General features: G+C 39.1%; 1 protein-coding gene across 1 annotated transcript; it reads left to right on the top strand.

Annotated features, from left to right (window-relative positions):
- Positions 1–13561: 13561 nt before the first annotated feature.
- Positions 13562–16343, top strand: LOC104099086 (transcription repressor MYB6). The gene is made up of 3 exons (XM_009605986.3): positions 13562–13766; positions 14196–14325; positions 15338–16343. The coding sequence occupies exons 1-3, from the start codon at positions 13634–13636 to the stop codon at positions 16119–16121; spliced, it is 1047 nt and encodes a 348-aa protein (XP_009604281.1). The 5' UTR covers positions 13562–13633; the 3' UTR covers positions 16122–16343.
- Positions 16344–19936: the final 3593 nt, after the last annotated feature.

Raw genomic sequence — 19936 nt, 5'->3', positions numbered from 1 at the left:
AGCACCCATCTCATCAACCGAGCTTTGGAATCTTTCTTGATCATAAGCTAACGGAGTGCCTCATGATTCGTATGGACAATAACTTTTACACCCATCAAGTACGGGTGAAACTTCTCAATTGCAAACATAATGGCAAGGAGCTCTTTCTCCGTAATGATATAGTTGACTTAGGCACTATTCATGGTCTTAATAGCATAGTACACCGAATGAAAAATCTTGTTGATGTGTTTCCCCAAAACAGCCTCAACCGCTACGTGACCAGCATCACACGTAAGCTCAAAAGGGACACTCTAATTTGGAGCAGTGATGATGGGAGTAGCTGTCAACTTGAACTTTAACAATTCAAAGGATCTCATGTAATCATCGTTGAATTTAAACTTAGCATCTTTCTCTAGAATCTTGCACAACGGGTTCACCACCTTAGAGAAATCTTTGATGGAACGCCGGTAGAACCCCGCGTGGCCTAAGAAACTCCGCACGCCTTTTACCGAAGTTAGAGATGGAAGTTTAGAAATCACCTCAATCTTTGCCTTGTCAACTTCAATTCCATTCTTTGAGATCTTGTGGTCAAGGACAATGCCTTCCTCGACCATGAAATGACACTTCTCCCAATTTAGCACCAAATTCGTTTCTTCACACCTTGCCAATACTTTATCCAAATTTGCAAGACAATCATCAAAGGAATCCCCAACCATCGAGAAATCATCCATGCAAACTTCAAGGTAGTCCTCCACCATGCCCGTGAATATAGCCATCATACACCTTTAAAAAGTCGTCGATGCATTACACAAACCAAATGGCATCCGCTTGAAGGAGAAAGTACCATAGGGACATGTAAAGGTTGTTTTCTCTTGATCTTCGGAGCAATAAGGATTTGGTTATATCCCGAATACTCGTCAAGAAAGCAATAGAAAGCACGACCAGCCAACCTATCAAGCATTTGGTCAAGGAAGGGAAGTGGAAAATGATCCTTCCTTGTGACTTTGTTGAGCTTGTGATAGTCCATACTAGCTAGCTGATGAATCTCACGAGTTATCTCACTCTTCTATGGCTGTAAATATGATAGGCTACCCATAGATCTACGGCTGAGGGCGTCAGCTACTACATTCATCTTCCCTGGATGGTATAAAATATCAACATCATAGTCTTTCAGTAGCTCCAACCATCGCATCTGATGTAAATTCAATACCTTTTGCTTGAATATATACTGAAGGCTCTTATGGTCCATATAGATATCAACATCAATGCCATACAAATAGTGCCTCCACATCTTTAGTGCATGAATCACTGCGGCTAACTCTAAATCACGGGTCGGGTAATTCTTCTCGTGGTTTCTTAGTTATCTAGAAGCGTAAGCAACAACCTTACCATGCTGCATTAATACACAACCCAATCCAATGCCTGAAGCTTCACAATAGATAGCATAACCATCGGTCCCTTCTGGAAGTGTTAGAACTTCTTGTAGGAATAAACTCATTCTTGTCATTGATAACCACCATCATGTCCCCCTTCTTTGGGACACATTGAACCGGAGAAGTCCATGAACTATCGAAAATGGGGTAAATAACCCCGGCATCCAACCACTTGATGATCTCCTTTTTGAGAACCTTTTGCATAGCCTCATTGAGTCTCCTTTGATGTTCAATAGATGGTTTGGCGTCTTCCTCCAGGTTGATCTTGTGTATGCAAAATGTGGGGCTTATTCCCCGAATATCAGCCAATGTCCACCCAATAGCCTTCTTCCTCTTATGTAGCACCGCCAAAGTAGAATCTACATGCACGTTAGTCAAATAAGAGGAAAGAATAACCGGCAAAGTAGAACAAGGGCCAAGATATTCATACCGAAGATGTGGAGGCAATGGCTTCAACTCCAAGGTAGGAGGTTCTTCAATGGAAGGCTTTGTAGTAGGAGTTTTTCTATTTCCAAGATCCAAGGATAGTTTTCGGGGTGCATAATTGTACGAACCCATTCCTTGCAAAAAGTTCACACATTCCATGAATCCATCCATCTCGTCATCATCAAAGTTGAGCAAAATGGCCTCCAACATATCACCAACATTGATTGTGGAACTTATATCATCAACAATAACATCGGTTACCAAGTCCACAAATGAACACACCTCATTGCTATTTGGTTGCCGCATGGAATATCACTTTTTCATCACCCACCCGGAAAGTGAGTTCTCCGGATTACACATCACAAAGAGACTTTCCCGTAGAAAGGAAAGGCCTTCTAAGACTAATCGTCACCTCAAAATCAACTTCACAATCAAGAATGACAAAATCCGCCGAAAGAATGAATTTATCAACATGAACCAAAACATCTTCAATCACTCCCAAATGTCTCTTCATTGTACGATCGTCCATTTGCAATCTCATAGATGTGGGTCTTGGTTTCCCAATTCTCAAGGTATTGAAAATCGAATAGGGCATCAAATTGATACTTGCGTCGAGATCACAAAGAGCTTTAGCAAACTCGAGACTTCCAATTGTACAAAAAATTGTGAAAGTATCGGGATCTTCCAATTTAGGAGCCATTGAATGCACAATTGCACTCACATGATGAGTGACCTTGATAGTTTCAAAATTTATTGACCACTTCTTTGTCACAAGATCCTTCATAAATTTTGCATAACCGGTTCCAAAGCTTCAACTAATGGTACATTGATTGAGAGACTCTTCATCATTTGAATGAACTTTTTGAATTGATTCTCGCCATTTGTTTTTTGGCAAGTCTTTGAGGATATAGAGGTAGAGGCTTAGGCAATGGTGTCTTAGGATTTTGCACTACCGGTTCTGGTATGTCAATAACATGATCCCTAGACGGGTTCACCTCCTCTTGAGTCTCTTCCACATTATCATCAATATCAATCTGACCTTCATCATTTGTTTGCACCACATCATTCAGGACCTCTTCTTCTTGTACCACTTACTCATCATCTACAAGTTGCCTTTGAATTGAGGTGGGTTCATTCCCACCACTTCCACTTCTTGTAGTAACGGTCATGGCATGCCCCGTGTGGTTTCCACCCTTTGGGTTCACCACAGTGTCACTTAGTAATGCCCCCTTAAGATGAGAATTTAGAGCTTCAGAGATTTGCCCTATTTGAACTTCTAAGTTGCGGGTCGATGTATTTTGTGAGGCACGTTGGGCATCCAAATCGGCATTCTTTTCCATCATTTGCTTGAACATGTTCTCAATATGCCCCATCTCATTGTTTGAGGAACTAGGACCATAGGAAGGATAAGGAGGCGGGTTGTTCAGTTGTTGATACATCGGGGGCCTTTAAGAGCCCGACCCCTGATTACCTTGATTATTGCCCCACCCACTTTGATTGTTACCTCCCCAATTTTCTTGATTATTATTGTTATGCCAATTCCCTTGATTGTTGCCATTATTCCAATTTCCTTAATTGCTTCCATCACTTCAATTTCCTTGGTTGTGAGAATTCCAATCGCTTTGATTGTTTTGAGTTCGCCATTATTGTTGTCTTGGGCCTTGGAAGTTATTTCGTTGCCCTTGAAAGTTGTTCAAATATTGCACCTTCTCTTCTTGGTCATTGTAAGAATCATCTTAATTAAACCCACTATCTTCTTGCACAAAATTGTCCACTCATTATTGCACTTGGGGACCCTTGGTGTTCCATTTGTTCACCAACATGTTTACTCCCTCCATGGCATTGACTTGCCTAGGATTTTGCACTTGTTGAAGTTGAACCTTTGTTAGTTGATTCATGGTGGTAGTCAATTCGGCTATGGCTTGCCCATGGTCATGCAACTCTTTATGGAGGTTAATCACATTGGGATCACCTTGTGGAACATTAGCCCGGGATTACCATGCCGATGATGTGTCCGCCATTTCATCCAAAATTTCACATGCCTCCGCATAAGGCGTAGTCATGAAGTTCCCACCGGCAAGTTAATTCACTACACATTAGTTGGTTGTATTGATCTCATGATAGAAAGTTTGTTGAATCATGTTCTCTGCCAGACAATTGTTGAATCAAAATTCACTACACATTGGTTAGCCTCAAAGAATCCTCGGAGACATTTGTTTGCTTGCTCTCCCAAACAAGTGTCCACAAACTCCTTCAAATGTTTGTATTCATTTTGACTTGGAGCACCGGTAAAGAAACCTCGTTGCTCTAGCAAAGTGAGCATCACGTTGGTGATTTAAAAGTTGCCCGCCCTAATACGGGGATGGACTATTGCACTTGCATATCCTTCATTGGGTAACACCCGGTGTGGAGTCGCTCGTGGTGTAGGTGGGGGTGGAACGGTCAGATTGTCATGAGGCACTCGACCTCTCTATTAGCTTCAGGTTCAAGAGGAACCTCATCCATTTGGTCATCCTCAATGTCCATATCCCCCAAAGTAATATTTCTGAGCTCGTTGTTTGCCATGGTTGTACCTACGATTTCTCAAACAAGTTAGTAACATGGAAGAAAAAGAAAATACTCCAAAAACATACCCAAATATATAGATAACACTATTTTTAACTCCCCGGCAACGACGCCAAAAATTGATCGCGTCCAATTGCACACCTCAAAATAAGTAAACCCAACTATGAGTCGAGGTCAAATCTACAGGGAGCTAAGATGGGAGTTAGGTTTATATATTTTAATGCATGTGATTGAATTATCTTGATTTGCACTTCCATAATAAGGTTTGTATGCTATTTCTAATTTTACACTAAAGATTGGAATGGACATCGTGGGCCCCCTCCCACCAGGGCGAGGTAATATACGATTCCTTTTGGTTTTAACTGACTATTTCTCTAAGTGGGTGAAAGTAGGAGCATTCGCCCAAATACGTGAACAAGAGGTAATCACATTTATATAGAGAAACATCATTTGCCAGTTCGGCCTTCCCAAAAAAATAGCTTTGACAATGGACCCCAGTTCACAAGAAAGAAAACTGTCGAATTCTTCGAAAAATGGCATATCAAGATGATACTCTCGACCCCATATCACTCCGCGGGTAACAGGAAAGCAGAGTCTTCCAATAAGTCAATACTAAACATCATGAAGAAGAAGCTCGAAGATGCCAAAGGACTGTGGCCGGAAATACTACCATAAGTATCATGGGCCTACCAAACAACTCCTAAAACGAGCACAAGAGAGACGCCCTACTCTATGGTCTACAAAACTGAGGCAGTAATACCAGTCGAGGTCGGAGAACCCAACCTAATGTACTCCCATGAGAGCGGTGATCGCGTCCAATTCCACACCTCAAAAGAAGTATGAAACGGTAATCCACAGGGAGCTAAGATGGGAGTTAGGGGTATATATTTTAATGCACGTGATTGAATTATCTTGATTTTCACTTCCACAATAAGGTTTATATGCTATTTTAAATTTTACAATAAAGATTGGAGAATAAAGAAAGAAGACTGGGATAATTATTTTTGAGGTTTTTCAAATTGATAAAAAGTCTAGGGTTGTGACCATTATCTTGGTGTTTGCCTAATGGGATAAAGACCTTAATTCGTGTTTTATTGATCGGGGTGTATTATAGCTATCAACTCTCAGTTACCCACTCAATACCTCTCGGTCAGAGAGTGGTTTTACCCAATTTGGCCTTCTCAAGACCAAATTGGGAATCACACAAAACAGTTGATAAAAGCCCAAGTCGGGTTATTACTATCTCTAGGTTGAACCCTTTAATTGGGTTAATCAATCTCTCGATTTACCCAATTCCTTATTATTCAAGTTTTCCTAGACTAAGTCTCTCTTTCTCAAGTAGAGACTAAGTCAAATAGGCATGAACTAATGTTTCCAACCATTAATTCCACAAATTAAAGCATAAACTAGGCTAAATCACAAACACTCAATCATAAACAATCACTAAATTAGATACCCCCAAGGTTTACACAATAGGGTTGGGTCACAACCCTAGTAAAAATCTAGCTACTCATGATTGAGTTTGAAGAAAAAGAAGAAGAAAGACTAATTAAACTCATAATGTAATCTTATAATAATAAAATTTATTGCAGAATACACCAAGATATAGTAAATTTCCAAAAGAGGCAAAGAAAAACGGCTACAGTAATTGCTGATGTCTAAACTTGACCTAATTTCGTGAAACTCTTCTATTTATACAAGTTTGAAAATCTCGGACAAAAATGCCCCTCGGGAGGTTTTGCGACCGCATAATTCCATGTGCGGTCCGCAGACTTCTTCATCTGGTAGGAGCTAGGATTTTACGACCACACAATTTTGAACTGCGGCCGCGAGGCAACATTTCTGCGGTCCGCAGATTATGTTTGTGGTCGTAAACCAGTCTTCTTCGGTCCGCATATTTATGTTTGCATCGCAAGGCACTTCTTCTGCGGCCGTACAATTCTTGTGCGGTCCACAATTCACAGGGACTTGGGACTTAAAAATTTGCACACTCTCTGAACTTGAGCCCTAGCCCAGCTCTAGCGGCCGCACAATTAATGTGCGGTCCGCAATTTGCACAAATATCTGCTGAATTTTGCTTCTTTGTTTGCGGCCGCAGGTGGAATTCTGCGGTCTGCAATTGCTTATGCGACCGCAGAATTCCTTCTACGGACCGCACATTGTATGCTTCATTGCCCTTTTTGTTGCCTTATGCTTGGACTACTCCTCTTTAGGCCGGATTTCATCTCGGGAGTCCAACTTCCAGCATTCCCGTAATTTTGCACATTTCATTAGTTTCAGGAACGCAATTCAATACTTTTAGACTAAAACAAAAGCTAAAAGGCGCTAATAAATAGTCAAAATTCCCACTTATCAAGTGGCACGAGTAACGACAAGAGCAGAAGGCAGGAACTTGACGAACGAAGAGATATGGCCTACATAAGAATGGTCGCCCAAAAACAACAAGCAGAATAATATTACAACAAGAAAGCAAAGGTCAGGCCGCTCAAAGTCGGGGACTACGTACTAAAAGCTAAAACTCAAGCGAGCAAAGATCCTAGGGAAGGCAAGCTGGGAACAAATTGGGATGGTTCGTATAAAATCATAGTCGAAGCAAACAAGGGTTCATTCCAATTAGAGACAATGGAAGGAAAGATACTACCAAACAATTGGAATATCGGCCACCTCAAATACTTCAACTTTTGAGAGAAAAAGTGTCCCTCGAGCTGTACTTTTTTTCCCTCACTTGAGTTTTGTCCCATTTGGGTTTTCTCAAGGAGGTTTTTGGCAAAGGGAACGCTTCGAGTCGAAGTACGCGAAGGTAGGGTTGTGGTTACTATTTCATTGCTCGACCTCTCAATACTCTCCAGATCTACCAATGAAGGGACTAGATAGACTGAGACTGGGACTGGAATGCCAGCCAATACCCAAAAATTTGTAAATTTCTCCAGGTATGTAACCAAAGCAACAATGTCAAAGCAATAAACTTTACGCTTATCAGCAAACCTTTTTCGCATTAAGGCTATGTTTGATTGCAATCAAACAAATACCTACCGGCCCTTGGCCGCGATTTAATGAAAGGTTATGTTCGACCCCGCTCGAACAAACACCTACCGGCCCTCGGTCGCGATTTAATGAAAGGTTATGTTCGACCTCGCTCGAACAAATACCTACCGGCCCTCGGTTGTGATTTAATGAAAGGTTATGTTCAACCCTGCACGAACAAACACCTATCGGCCCTCGGCTGTGATTTAATGAAAGGTTATATTCGACCCCGCTCGAACAAACACCTACCGGCCCTCGACCATGATGTAGTGAAAGGTTACGTTCTATCCCGCTCGAACAAACACCTTCCATCCCTCGGCCGCGATTTAATGAAAGGCTATGTTCGACCCCGCTCGAACAAATACCTACCAGCCCTTGGTCGCGATTTAATGAAAAGTTACGTTCGACCCCACTTGAACAAACGCTTACTGGCCCTCGACCGAGATCTAATGAAAGGTTATGTTCGACCTCGCTCGAACAAGCACCTATCATCCCTCGGTCGTGATCTAACGAAAGGTTATGTTCGACCTCGCTCGAACAAACACCTATCAGCCCTCGGCCACATCCCAAAAAAGAAACAAAAATATACACAAGTACAGAAAACAAATCGCAGGAAGAGAAGAAGATTCAAGGAACAACTCTGATATTTCATATGCTTAAAAACTATTTACAATAGACTCGTGAAGACGGCAAAAAATATACAAAAAATCAAAAGAGAAAACTAATGGCCACCACCATCACGGCCTTCAACAACTCCGCCGACCCTGACCATCAACAACGTCTCCACCCTGACTATCAACACCCTCGCCATCGCCACCTTCGCCCTCAGAATATGCAGCTTCATACCAGGCATTCTCAGACAAGAGTGGGTTGCTCTAGTTGTTAGCACCCTTCACTTCCAATCAAGAGGTTATGAGTTCGAGTCACCCCAAGAGCATGGTGGGGAGTTCTTGGAGGGAGGGAGCCGAGGGTCTATCAGAAACAGTCTCTCTACCTTAGGATAGGGGTAAGGTCTGCGTACAAACTACCCTCCCCAGACCCACTAGTGGGATTATAACGGGTTGTTGTTGTTGTTGTTGTTGTATACCAGGCATTCTCCTCGAGCCGGTCTACACCCTCGTCCTCCTCATACTCACCGGCCTCAAGCATAGCGGGATCATTCCCACAAGTGACTCGAGCTTCACGAGCATCTTCGAGGCAACCTTAGAAACGGATCCCTCCGCATGCAAATCTCGAAACACATCTAACTGGGCCTCGACATGAATCCACTCCTCATACAACTCCCGAGGAACATTAGGAAAATTTGAAGTACGGGAAGAGGACAGATGCACCAGTACTCGGGCATTCTCGGCCTCAAGAGCAGCAACTCGATCGTAGAGGCCAGAATTCTCTTTCTCCAATTCTCCAATTCTCCAATCCTCTCATCGAGCCGCTCTTCTTTAAGCTTTGTCGTTTCTAAGTCATTTTCTCGCTCAGAACGGAGAGTCTAAATCACCACCTCAAGAGACTTCGTCTTCCTCAAAGCCTCTGATCGAGCGAACTCCGCCTTTTCTAGATCTTCTACCTCCTCGGCGACCTCTCCACTTAGAGCCTCCACCCTGAATTGACACTCCTCAAGCTGAGCACGCAGCAAAACCACCTGAGCTTGGAGATCGTTGCACTGAGCTTCGACCCCCTTGTTGAGCTCAAGATCTTCCTCTTTGCTCCTCAACGTCCACTCCAGGACGCTGCACTTCCCTACCATCCACACCAGCTCCTTGTCCCTGGCCTTCAAATCCTCCCTTCGTCGGCGCACATCGCCACCTTCACGAAGCTAACGGTACTTCTCAAAGACTCTGAAGTACTTGTCCTTCAACTTCACATAGATATCTTTTCGCCTCTGCTTGCTACGAGCACTCTCAATTTCTAAGACGACCGTCTACAAAACAAACAAAAGAAGTTAGAGACTGTGAAAGAACAAAACCAATGGAAAACAACTAACATTGAATGTACTTACCTCGAAGGGCGAGGCCGACAATGTTATTCGATAGGTCGTTGTCATTCATATCCTTGAGGGTCGTACCGTCAACTAAATAACTAAGATGGACAAGGGAAGGGAATATCTGCTCGGTATTTATGAGAAGATTACGGTCAATCGGGATCGTAATAGTCCTTGAACCCCCCTCCAAACTCGTTTCAAGCTAAGTAAGCCCCTCGTCGATCATCCTCAACTCATCTACATCCATATTGGAATCAGATCCAATGTCTTCCTTAGAAACAACCTTACTTCTATCATCAGTCGAAATAGGTATGTCTGTCTCAACACCGGAAGATGAGGCCTCTTCGCGTCTTGGAAGAATAGGGTCGTCACGGTCCACCGCGCCTTCAACAGCAGCACCCTCAGGTAGTATGTCTGTATCCTCCAAACAAAGGGTCTCAGGACTAGCCACTGGGTTCTCCTTGATATGCAATGTGGCCGTCTCCCGAAGGACAAAACCATAGTCTCCCATATCGGTGGCGGTCGACCTCTCCCCCACGACGTACATGGCCCTCCTCTTATGAGGCATCAAATCCCTCTCACCAAGCAAAGGCTCGTCGTCCTCATCCACAAGACTGTATAATGGAGAAGCCGAGGTTTCTGTGGTCAAAGTCCCCACGGCCGAGGAAGGAACAGGTTCGGATGCAGCAACAGGAGGAACTAATACACGAGCAGAATCAAACGAAGAAAGGGTGGGAGCCCAGGACGCAATAGTTTTCCTCTTTCGAAATGATGATGCGGGAGCTTTTGACCTCTTCGAAGATCCCCTGGCCGAAGCTAAGAAAAACACAGGAAAATGGGAAGATCAGCAGAGGTAAACAAAAAGAAAAAGAACTAAGACTCCAATGATAAAAGGAACTTACCAGTCGAAGGGAGAGCATGCCCAAACATCTTTAAAAAATCCGACCACTCACGAATCCCTACGATGTGAGGGAGGAGTCTACCAACCCTGTCGGAGGAAAGGCCTTGGCTGCATGAGAAAAGGACAAGAGGTCAAAGTCCACGACCAAGCACAAGAGAAAAGTCAGATACCTACATACAAGGAAAATAGGTACTTACGAGTATAATTTCAAGCCTCAGGAAAACCGTCGACGTTGTCCATCACGTCCTCGGTTCTAACGAAGAAGAAGTTGAACCAAAATTGGGGGTTGGCTTTGTCATCCATATTCACCACCAAGTACTTACCTCCTCGGCGACGAAGGTTCAACATCGCCCCCTATAAAAGCTGGAGGCGAATAGATGTATTAAATATCGAAGAGTCAGTTCGATCTCGGCTAGCTCAGTAAATTTAGTAAGCATCCTTATAAGCTCATAAACGTACGGCACGAGCTGAGCTAGGCAAATGCCGTAATAATAATAGAAGAAGGGGTAGGCGTAGAAAGCGTAATACCCAGTACGGTAGACCTACACCGTATCCTATCCGGTCGGGATTAATTCGATGTGATTGGGAAGTCCGAACTTAGCCTTAAGCTCTCCCAATTCCTCCATCGTCATCACTGACCAAAAGGCTCTAGGGTCAGCATCAGGTAATTTGGAAAAATCAAATCTAGTATCAGGGTTGCGAGGAATTATCTCCTCTACCAACGGGAAGCTTCCATCCATGACAACGGCAGGAACATTCTCCTCGTGGGGGGGGGGGGGACACCATCGCCAAAGGGATCGCATCACTTTCCTCACTAGACTCAGAAGGTATGTTAGACATATTTTGATAAAAGAAAGAAAAGTATCAAACGATGAAGAACTGAGGACAATGCAAATCGCTGGAATAAAGAGGAGAGGTTTAAAGCAAGGAAAGAACAAGAGAGTAATATAGGGTTTCGAAATAGCAGAAAACTTAAAACTTCAAAATCGCACCCCAAATACCTCTATTTATAAGGATCTTGGCACCAGGACCGAAAATGGTTTATGATTACTGGGCACTGAAATTGAAGCAGCGGATTCAATCAGATGTCACACGCAAACCGAAGTAACGCATTGGGAATATGCATCATAATGATGCATGACGCCATGACATCATCCTAACTCGTGGACAGCATAACTCCAACAAATCGTCTGGGAAAATGGAAGCATTTGAAATGAGCGGCCCGCATAGGGCCACATTTCCAGTTCGTCGTAACCACCACGACCTGCACAGCTTGCTCGATTATTTTGACCACAACAAACAAGATCCGCTCATCGAACCCGCCTAAAGCCGGCCTCAATAAGCGGAGGGACTAACTGTATGGGTCAAAATCTAACTTAGAATATTTGGGCCAAGATAGTACTAAGGGAAGAGTTTCCAAATCGTTGTTTGTCGAAATAGCCCAAGGAGCAGCGAAGTATGTGGTTGAAGAATCAACGAGAGCCGTAGTCGAGGTGTCAATAAGGGTCGAGGCCGAGGTCTAGTACCGTTGACAGAGCTGTAACAACTAGTTTTCAAGATAGGCTATTAAAGAAAATATTCTAGTGGATATTCTCTCCACTTGTACTATTAGGGTTTCTTAGGAATATGTCTCATATAAAGAGAAAAAGAGATAATGATAGGGGACATGTGATATTCATTTGTAAAAAATACACTTTGACTTGAGAAAGAGAATCTCATTTTCTAAGATATAAACATCACATTTTTACTGAGATTCTTGTCTACACTTTTCCACTAGATCCGAGAATAACTCAAAAATTCAAGGGATTGTCTGTCATTCATCATTGTCAGAAAGAACATCCCCTCATTCCATCCTTTCTTGGGTGACACATTTATTTTATTTACTTAAATGTCATTTATTGTTGTTTATTGTTATTAAATGCTATATTGCTACTTCTGATTTGTGGAATATTCACTACATACCACTGCCATTGTCCGACCGTACTTGCACAGTATTTATTGCTTCTTTAAAAATCTCATCTAAGGATATTATTGTTAGCTAAGATTAACCCTTATTTACATAAATTTAACTATTTGAGCCAAGATCTATATTTTTTGGTCAAACAACACTAACAACAAATGTATCGTTACAAATTGTAGTACAACTTTAACTTGTTCATATACTCATAAGTATTAGTAAAAGATGATATATTAACCCGGTGGCTAGAATTTAATCTCTTTGAAACGAAAAAATATGCAAGATTTTGGGTTCATTGCTAGCTGTGGGAAATTCTTCTGTATAAACAACGTTATAAGATATGCTAGATATATAAATTTATGCTGAGAGGACATAGAAATCCTCAGAAGAGAATGAGTTGTTTTATAAGATACTCAAAAATGCAATTAATTGATCGTTTACCAGTTATCACTAGAACAAATCGTACAATTGAAAATTTGCAATCCCCAAGTTTCTTTAATTTTTTTGAAATAAAATTCTATTTTGAAATTACATTAAAAGTACTATAAGTCACAACAAGTAATAATTCAAAATATTTAAAAACTATTTGCAAAAAACATGGTCAAAAAAATCTTGTTTGACTCCCCAAATAGTTAATTCTTTTTTTAAGTAAGAAGTTTAGAACTTTTTCTCCTGGGATTTTCATGCGTGAATATCTGTTCACATATATTTTGCTTGCAATATTAATCTTCCGCGTTAATGTAAACATTTACACTATAAGACTAGTGGTTGTCATGTTGGCCATAAATTTGCTCAGTCCTTTAAATTTCTGTGGAGCCATAGATTATAAATAACAAAATTTCAGGATGTACGGTTATCAAACTATAAAAAGTAGAACTAGTTACTTCACTGTATAGAATTTTCAGTACAGTGATATAATATAATTAAGTTGAAGAATAACTTTTTCCACTATGATATCAAAACTTACGTACGTTACGTGCGCCAGCAAAAAAGAACAAGAAAAAGATAGCAACCGAACAAGGCGGCATGGCTGAGGTACGTAAAATATATTGGATCGAGTTGGTTACAGAATACGCATGTCTACGTAGAGGAAGACATAATATGGAATTGAAAGTTTGAAAACTAAGACTTTTTTATATACACACAGAAAGTTGATGGAACGTCATTTTAGGGTTAGATGGAAATTACATGGGGCCAAACTTGAGGGTCCTTTGCAACAGTTCTCATGTCGGCACTCTTTGAAAGAATCCTTTAATTTTATGGGAGTATTTATAGCAATGGAGATCATCAGAAAACACACTAATCACTTTGCTTTTTTACTAATCATATAAAGTGGATATATAGAAACTAAAATAAAGAGAAGTGAGAATATGGGACACCATTCATGTTGTAATCAACAAAAGGTAAAGAGAGGACTTTGGTCCCCTGAAGAAGATGAAAAGCTCATTAGATATATTACAACTCATGGCTATGGCTGCTGGAGTGAAGTCCCTGAGAAAGCTGGTCTTTTCTTTAACTCTTTCTTCTTATACATTCTACTGCATAGTTATAAATAATACTTCATCTGTTTCGATTCATGTGACACTATTACTATTACGAGAGTCAAAGAGATTCTTCTTTGACCATACTTTTTCAAACGTTCTTTTAACCGTCTGAACTTAAAGATTTTATGTTTGAATTTACGTTTAAAACTAAGCAGTTTGACAGGTCGTACCGAAGACCCACCACGTAAAATGGAGTGGGAGGAGTATACTATACAATATTCACTAAACATAATTTAAACTAATTGTATTTAGTGATATTCGTTTCCATTTGGCAAAAACCAAATGAAAGTCATTAATTTACTTTTTCCAGTATTTGGTGGCTTTTGTTTTAGACACAACTAGTTTGGGACTGAAGATGTAGGATTTGAGTGGTGGTTTTTGGGTGCAGGGCTTCAAAGATGTGGAAAGAGTTGTCGATTGAGATGGATCAATTATTTGAGGCCAGACATTAGAAGAGGAAGATTTACCCCAGAAGAGGAGAAGTTGATTATTAGTCTCCACGGAGCTGTAGGCAACAGGTTACTTTAATTTCCTTTGTTACTAAAAATGTCCCAGCCTTGCATTTTAAACCTTTTTTCACTTTAACTTTCTTGAAGTAAGGTAGATCTGTTTTTGTATAACGTATAAGTCACATGTTCGAGTTGTGAAATCAGTCATTGATACTTGCATCAGCGTAGGTTGTCTATATTATACTCTCTTAAAGTGCAACCCTTTCCTAAACCCTACGTGAACGCGGGATGTTGCACCGGGCTATCGTTCTTTTTCATGTACATTGCTCAATACCAACTTCGCACAGTTCAATATAAGTTTTCCATATATTGAAATAACTCTATGAAGCAGTGAAGCTTAAGTATTCACTTAATTCCAAGCAACTAGAAGAAATACCTCTTTCCACTTCTAAATTATGTTTCACTTTGAAAGCAAGTTTCTGATAAGATATTGGTTTACTAATTATGTGCATATGACACACACAAAGCACGCACTCAAAATTTCATTATCTGAATAGTTTCTAAAAAGGAATGCTCAACTGCCTTATTTCTTTTATATAATTTTGGAGGACGTTAAGGAGGCAACATCAGATGTTTTCAGTTGATAATAATCAATTCAATTAAACAGTTAATCTTGCTTTTTTACTGTATTTTATTCTCAGTTTGAATTATAATACTAGAATTCACGGCAAGTCACTTGCCATTTGCCATAAAAGACATAGTGGAGTACGCTAGAACAACATTATATTTTATACGCCCGTCTTATTTTATATCGCACTTTATTTTTGTGAATGACACTCTTCTACGTTTACAAACTCGATTGTACCCCTAATAACACATGCCCATACAGTAATAGGAATATCATGCCACGGTCCAAAGTACAAGTTTTGAGGGTACTTTTTTGTATATTATAAAGTTTTTTTTTTTAACTTCTCAGTTGACAATATTATATAAAATGAAACAACAAGAGTGAACTCTTTTGGTATAGAAAAATAACGATTTCATCCTTTCACATGTTCTATTTTCTATGTAAAAATTGCAGGTGGGCACATATAGCAAGTCATTTACCTGGAAGAACAGATAATGAAATAAAGAATTACTGGAATTCTTGGATAAAAAAGAAGTTAAAAAAGCCTTCAAAGCAATCAACAAATAACACCACTTATATTACTGATCAACAACAACAACAACAACAACGATCTCAATTGGCTTATAACACAATTACAACAAGCCAACCAGAAATATTCTTGACTCAAGATCTTGGACTAACAAAATCTCAAGTCCTCCAAGATTCTTCCCTATTGATCAATTCTCCAAACCAATTGTTCTTTTTTGACAATGGATCACTAGACACTATGACAAATGTCAATGATGTTACAAATCGAGGTACTAATAATGCCTCATTATTTCAAGAAATATCAGTATTGAACTCAGAATTCTGGCAAGTCGATCAACAACAACATCAACATCAAGTACAATCATCATACACAACGGGAATGGATTCGAATTATTTGCCACCACTGATAGAAACCACGGTATCACCGGTAGAAATACCTAATAGTAAATATAACAATAATATGATAGTGGAAGGTCAAGATAATAATCAGATGAATGAAGAATGGTCCAGTTCTCCGAGAATAACCCGTACAAATCGAGAAATGGTCCAGTTGACTGAAGAATGGAGTCATGTGGATACACAACAATGTTGTCCAAGTTATCTATTTTGGGATCAAGAAATAAGATCACTAGATGGGGATGAAATATTAGACCCAAGCACATCAAACAATTTGGGACAGATTTTATCGGCTTTCCCTTCTTCTCTATGATTGCAACTTTGTGAAAGTGAAGATTGTCAACCCCTAGTCTTGTGAGATTTTTTGTTTCCTTTTTTTTTTTTTTGAATTATTCCGGGAGCTTTTTTTATTTTTTATTTGTGAGATAGATAGAGAGTGAAATTGAAAGTGTTGTAACAGAATGTTAATTAAAAGTGTTTCTTTGGACATATTCTCAAAATTAAATGAGAGGAAATAACGTTGAGTTTGATGAGATATGTTTTCTTTGTCCTTTAGTGTGTTTTTTTCTTTTAATTTCATTTTTGTTTTTAGAATGAGGGTGGGCCGGAGTAATCCAGGGAGTAATTCGACAGGGAATACAGAAAAGACTAATCGCCTGTTTGGGCATTCTTCTTCCTGTGTCAAAAGTATTTTTTTCTCAAAAAAGTTTTTTTTTTTTTTTTTTTTGTTCTCAACTTGAGATATTTGGCCAAGCTTTTCAGGGAAAAAAAAGAATATTTTGGGTAGAAGAAGAAGTATTTTTTGAGAAGCAGAAAAAATTAGCTTCTCCCCAGAAGCAGAAACAGTTTTGAATTTTCTTCCTACCAAAAATACTCTTAGCAAAATATTATATTTATCAAAATAATCTTATTTTTTGAATAATTTTTTGTTATTTTTAAATCATCTTGAAAGAATAAAACACTTTTCAATTTATTTTTATATTTTACTTAAATAAAATAAAATAAAAACTTAATTATTCCCGTTAATAATAAATATTTGTAATTACTTATCTACTTATATAATATTAACTATTAGATAAATCTCTTCATGTCCTTATTCGTAATTTAATATTTAAAAGCACTTTTTAAAAAGTTTGGCCAAACAAAAATTGTTGCTCAAAAATATTTTTTAAATTAATTAGCCAAACACAAACTGTTTTTTCAAAAAGTACTTTTTCGAAAAGCACTTTTAAAAAAAATATTTTTTAAAAATAAGCTGATTTTTTCAACTTGGCCAAACATGCTATAAGACCACTTTACACGTCAATGATGCAGCAAAGAGCTAAAATTTATTTAATCTGTTAAATTTTAGTAAGTATTTATTATTGTGTTTAACAATGGATTGAGTTAGACTGATTTATGACTTTTTAATGTACCAATCAATGTTTATCACACAAAGTAATATGTAATTTTATGTTTTAGTACTTTTACACTACATAAAATTAAAATTATAAGCTAATTGATAAGGACTATTCCAAGTTGGTTAACGGTAGATTTTGAGAAGAGTTAATTTCTTAGATGGTAATCCAAATTATACAAATAATTCCTTGAGAAGAGTCTGTTGTTTGGTTTATAGCAATAAAATTACTCATGTTTGACCCAACATATTAACGCCTACGTGAAAAGCATTAGAAATACATAAATAGACCCTTAAGTTGGAGACTAGATCTTAAAGTTGTCTTATAAATATATCATTGTGCATATTTAATCCTTGAATTTATCAGAACTAAGCACTTTTTATATCCTATTAATACCATTACACTACTAGAAAACTACCTAATTTCGTTCAAGAAAACCGACCGATATCGGTTAAAATTTGAGTAAAAGCGACCGATTTTCGACTGCTTTTAATTAGTCGGAACAATAATGATCGCTAAGGTGTTGCGATCGAAATTGGTCGCAATTTTCCGAATAAAAACGGATGGTTATTTCAACGCATTGACTGACAACAGAGATAAATATACCGACCAAAATCGGTCGATATTTAATTAATTTTTTTTATTTTATTTTTCAAATAGCGACCGACATCGGTCGAAATTTTAAATATATTATAATTTTATAATTATTTATAAATTATAATAAACCGACCGAAATCGGTCGGTATACTAAAAAAATAAATAAATTTAAAAAGGCATTTCCGTCCGATTTCGGTCCGAAATTTCAAGATTCTGCAAAATTCATTTGAAATTTCAGACCGAACTCGGTCGGAAATTTTGAATTTCTGAAAGAAAAAAAAAGAGAGATTTCCGACCGACTTCGGTCGGTTTTCTGGGTAAAAATCGGGCAGAATATGCCTGCTTTTAAGCTACACCACCTGCCAATCACAATCAATATCCATCCTATAATGGCAATATTACATTGTTGTCATTCAACCATAATTAACCAATAACAATAATAATTAACCAACAACAACCGCAACAACAACAACAATTAACCAACAACAACACTAATAACAACCATAACCACAACGCTAATAACAACAATGCCAACCACAACAACAACTATACAAATGTTCAATAACAAAATAATATCAACAATACAATCATCATTCAAAACTATTCCCAACTAAATATTCACAAGTTCAAGACTTTGTTTAGCAATACACATCATTCAATGAATGTTTTGTATTGCATCATCTCCATCTTCACTACTAGAAGCTTCATCGTCGGCATGGTTCTAAGGATCAAGACGAGAAGGATTAACATCTGGGGAAGGCTCACGAGACCAGGGAATGGGGAAAGCACCACTAGCAAGAAAATTGGCCAACTGACCTTGAAGGAGATTAAATTGTTGGTCCCTCTTTTCTAGCTGAACTTGAAGGGTATCCAATTGTTTATCTCTCTTTTACTCTCTAGCCTTTGTCTCTTCAAGCTCTGCTGTCAGCTTTGCGATTTTCTTCTCCATAGACGAGAGAGTCGACCTATCAATTGCCTCGCCTTGAGCGGAAGTCCCTATACCTTGCAATCCAGACCTGTAGCGTCGAAATGATCTCTCTGGAAGGTCGTATGCTATCCCCTTTTTAAGACCACCGACAACATCCAACCATATCCACTGCGCTTCTTCGTCTGAAAGGGGTGGTCGCCCGCCTTGCTCATTCAATGGCAAGCTCTGAGTGTACTCCTCCACATTAATCTTGTAGCGACCATTTATTTAGAAGATAGAAAATTATTAATTATATAATATTATAAACATTAATTTCAAGTTATAGTAGTTATGAAACCTACATATGCATTCTTCGTCCAGTCCTCAACCCATCCAGTTGGATCTATCGGTGCCTTCTTCTTTCGGATGTAAGTCTCCATGAAGAACTCTTCATGAGTCATCTTCCTCCCATATGTTTTTTCCTACAAATATAATAAAACATGTTAACTAAATTAAAATATATAAATATAGTTCGATAAAAATAGAAATAAATATTTTAAGGAATTACCAGTAGTCTCCTCGCAGTCCACATGCTCTTTGCGCCCACACAGTGCAAGGAGCCACCCTTCTCAGATGCTCGAGCCTTCTTTCCATGTTCACTCTTTTTCTCGAACTTCTCAATGGTCCACTGCCTCAGCAGATCCTCCCATATGTGTGGCAGAACCCATGAAGGCTTCTTGCTCTTCTTCCGAGCAGAATAGAAGAAATCGGATAGTCTCTTACGGCATTTGAACTCAAAATTTGCAAGAATGGCACCGTTATGTTGGTCCTCCCAGGCACACTTAATTTGCAAATGAAGCGTGTAATGTTAGATGAAAATATTGTTAATATAATGCTTAATAGATAAGAATTGTATTAAAATCTTAAATTAGTTGAAGATTTACTGCAGGAGCTCCGGTGGAAAGTCACTCCAAGTCGCATAGGGTGTATCATACAACCAGCCAAGAGCTTTAGTGATTATCTTTGTAGTCCAATTATTAGGTATGGCAAAATAGCAATTACATTAAATAAACAAGGCTATCTATTATAATTCAGCAAAAATAAAGAAGTAATAAATAAATCTTACCCATTGCCCTCAGGCCTGATGATCATCCTATGATAACGATCATACCGCACTTCCTCTGGATCATCTTCCTCCGATGAATCTGAAGCATGTGCAGAAGGGGA

The sequence above is a fragment of the Nicotiana tomentosiformis genome, chromosome 8 (assembly GCF_000390325.3).
Source record: "Nicotiana tomentosiformis chromosome 8, ASM39032v3, whole genome shotgun sequence".
Taxonomy (NCBI): Eukaryota; Viridiplantae; Streptophyta; class Magnoliopsida; order Solanales; family Solanaceae; genus Nicotiana; species Nicotiana tomentosiformis.
Note: the sequence above shows the minus strand (reverse complement) of the source record. Positions and strands in the feature narration are given on the sequence as shown.

Excerpts from the sequence above, each read along its gene's own strand:
- LOC104099086 (XM_009605986.3), top strand. The coding sequence starts at position 13,634 with ATGGGACACCATTCATGTTGTAATCAACAAAAGGTAAAGAGAGGACTT. Across the intron at positions 13,767-14,195 it reads TGAAGTCCCTGAGAAAGCTG|GGCTTCAAAGATGTGGAAAG; the intron begins GTCTTTTCTTTA and ends TTTTGGGTGCAG. Across the intron at positions 14,326-15,337 it reads CACGGAGCTGTAGGCAACAG|GTGGGCACATATAGCAAGTC; the intron begins GTTACTTTAATT and ends TAAAAATTGCAG.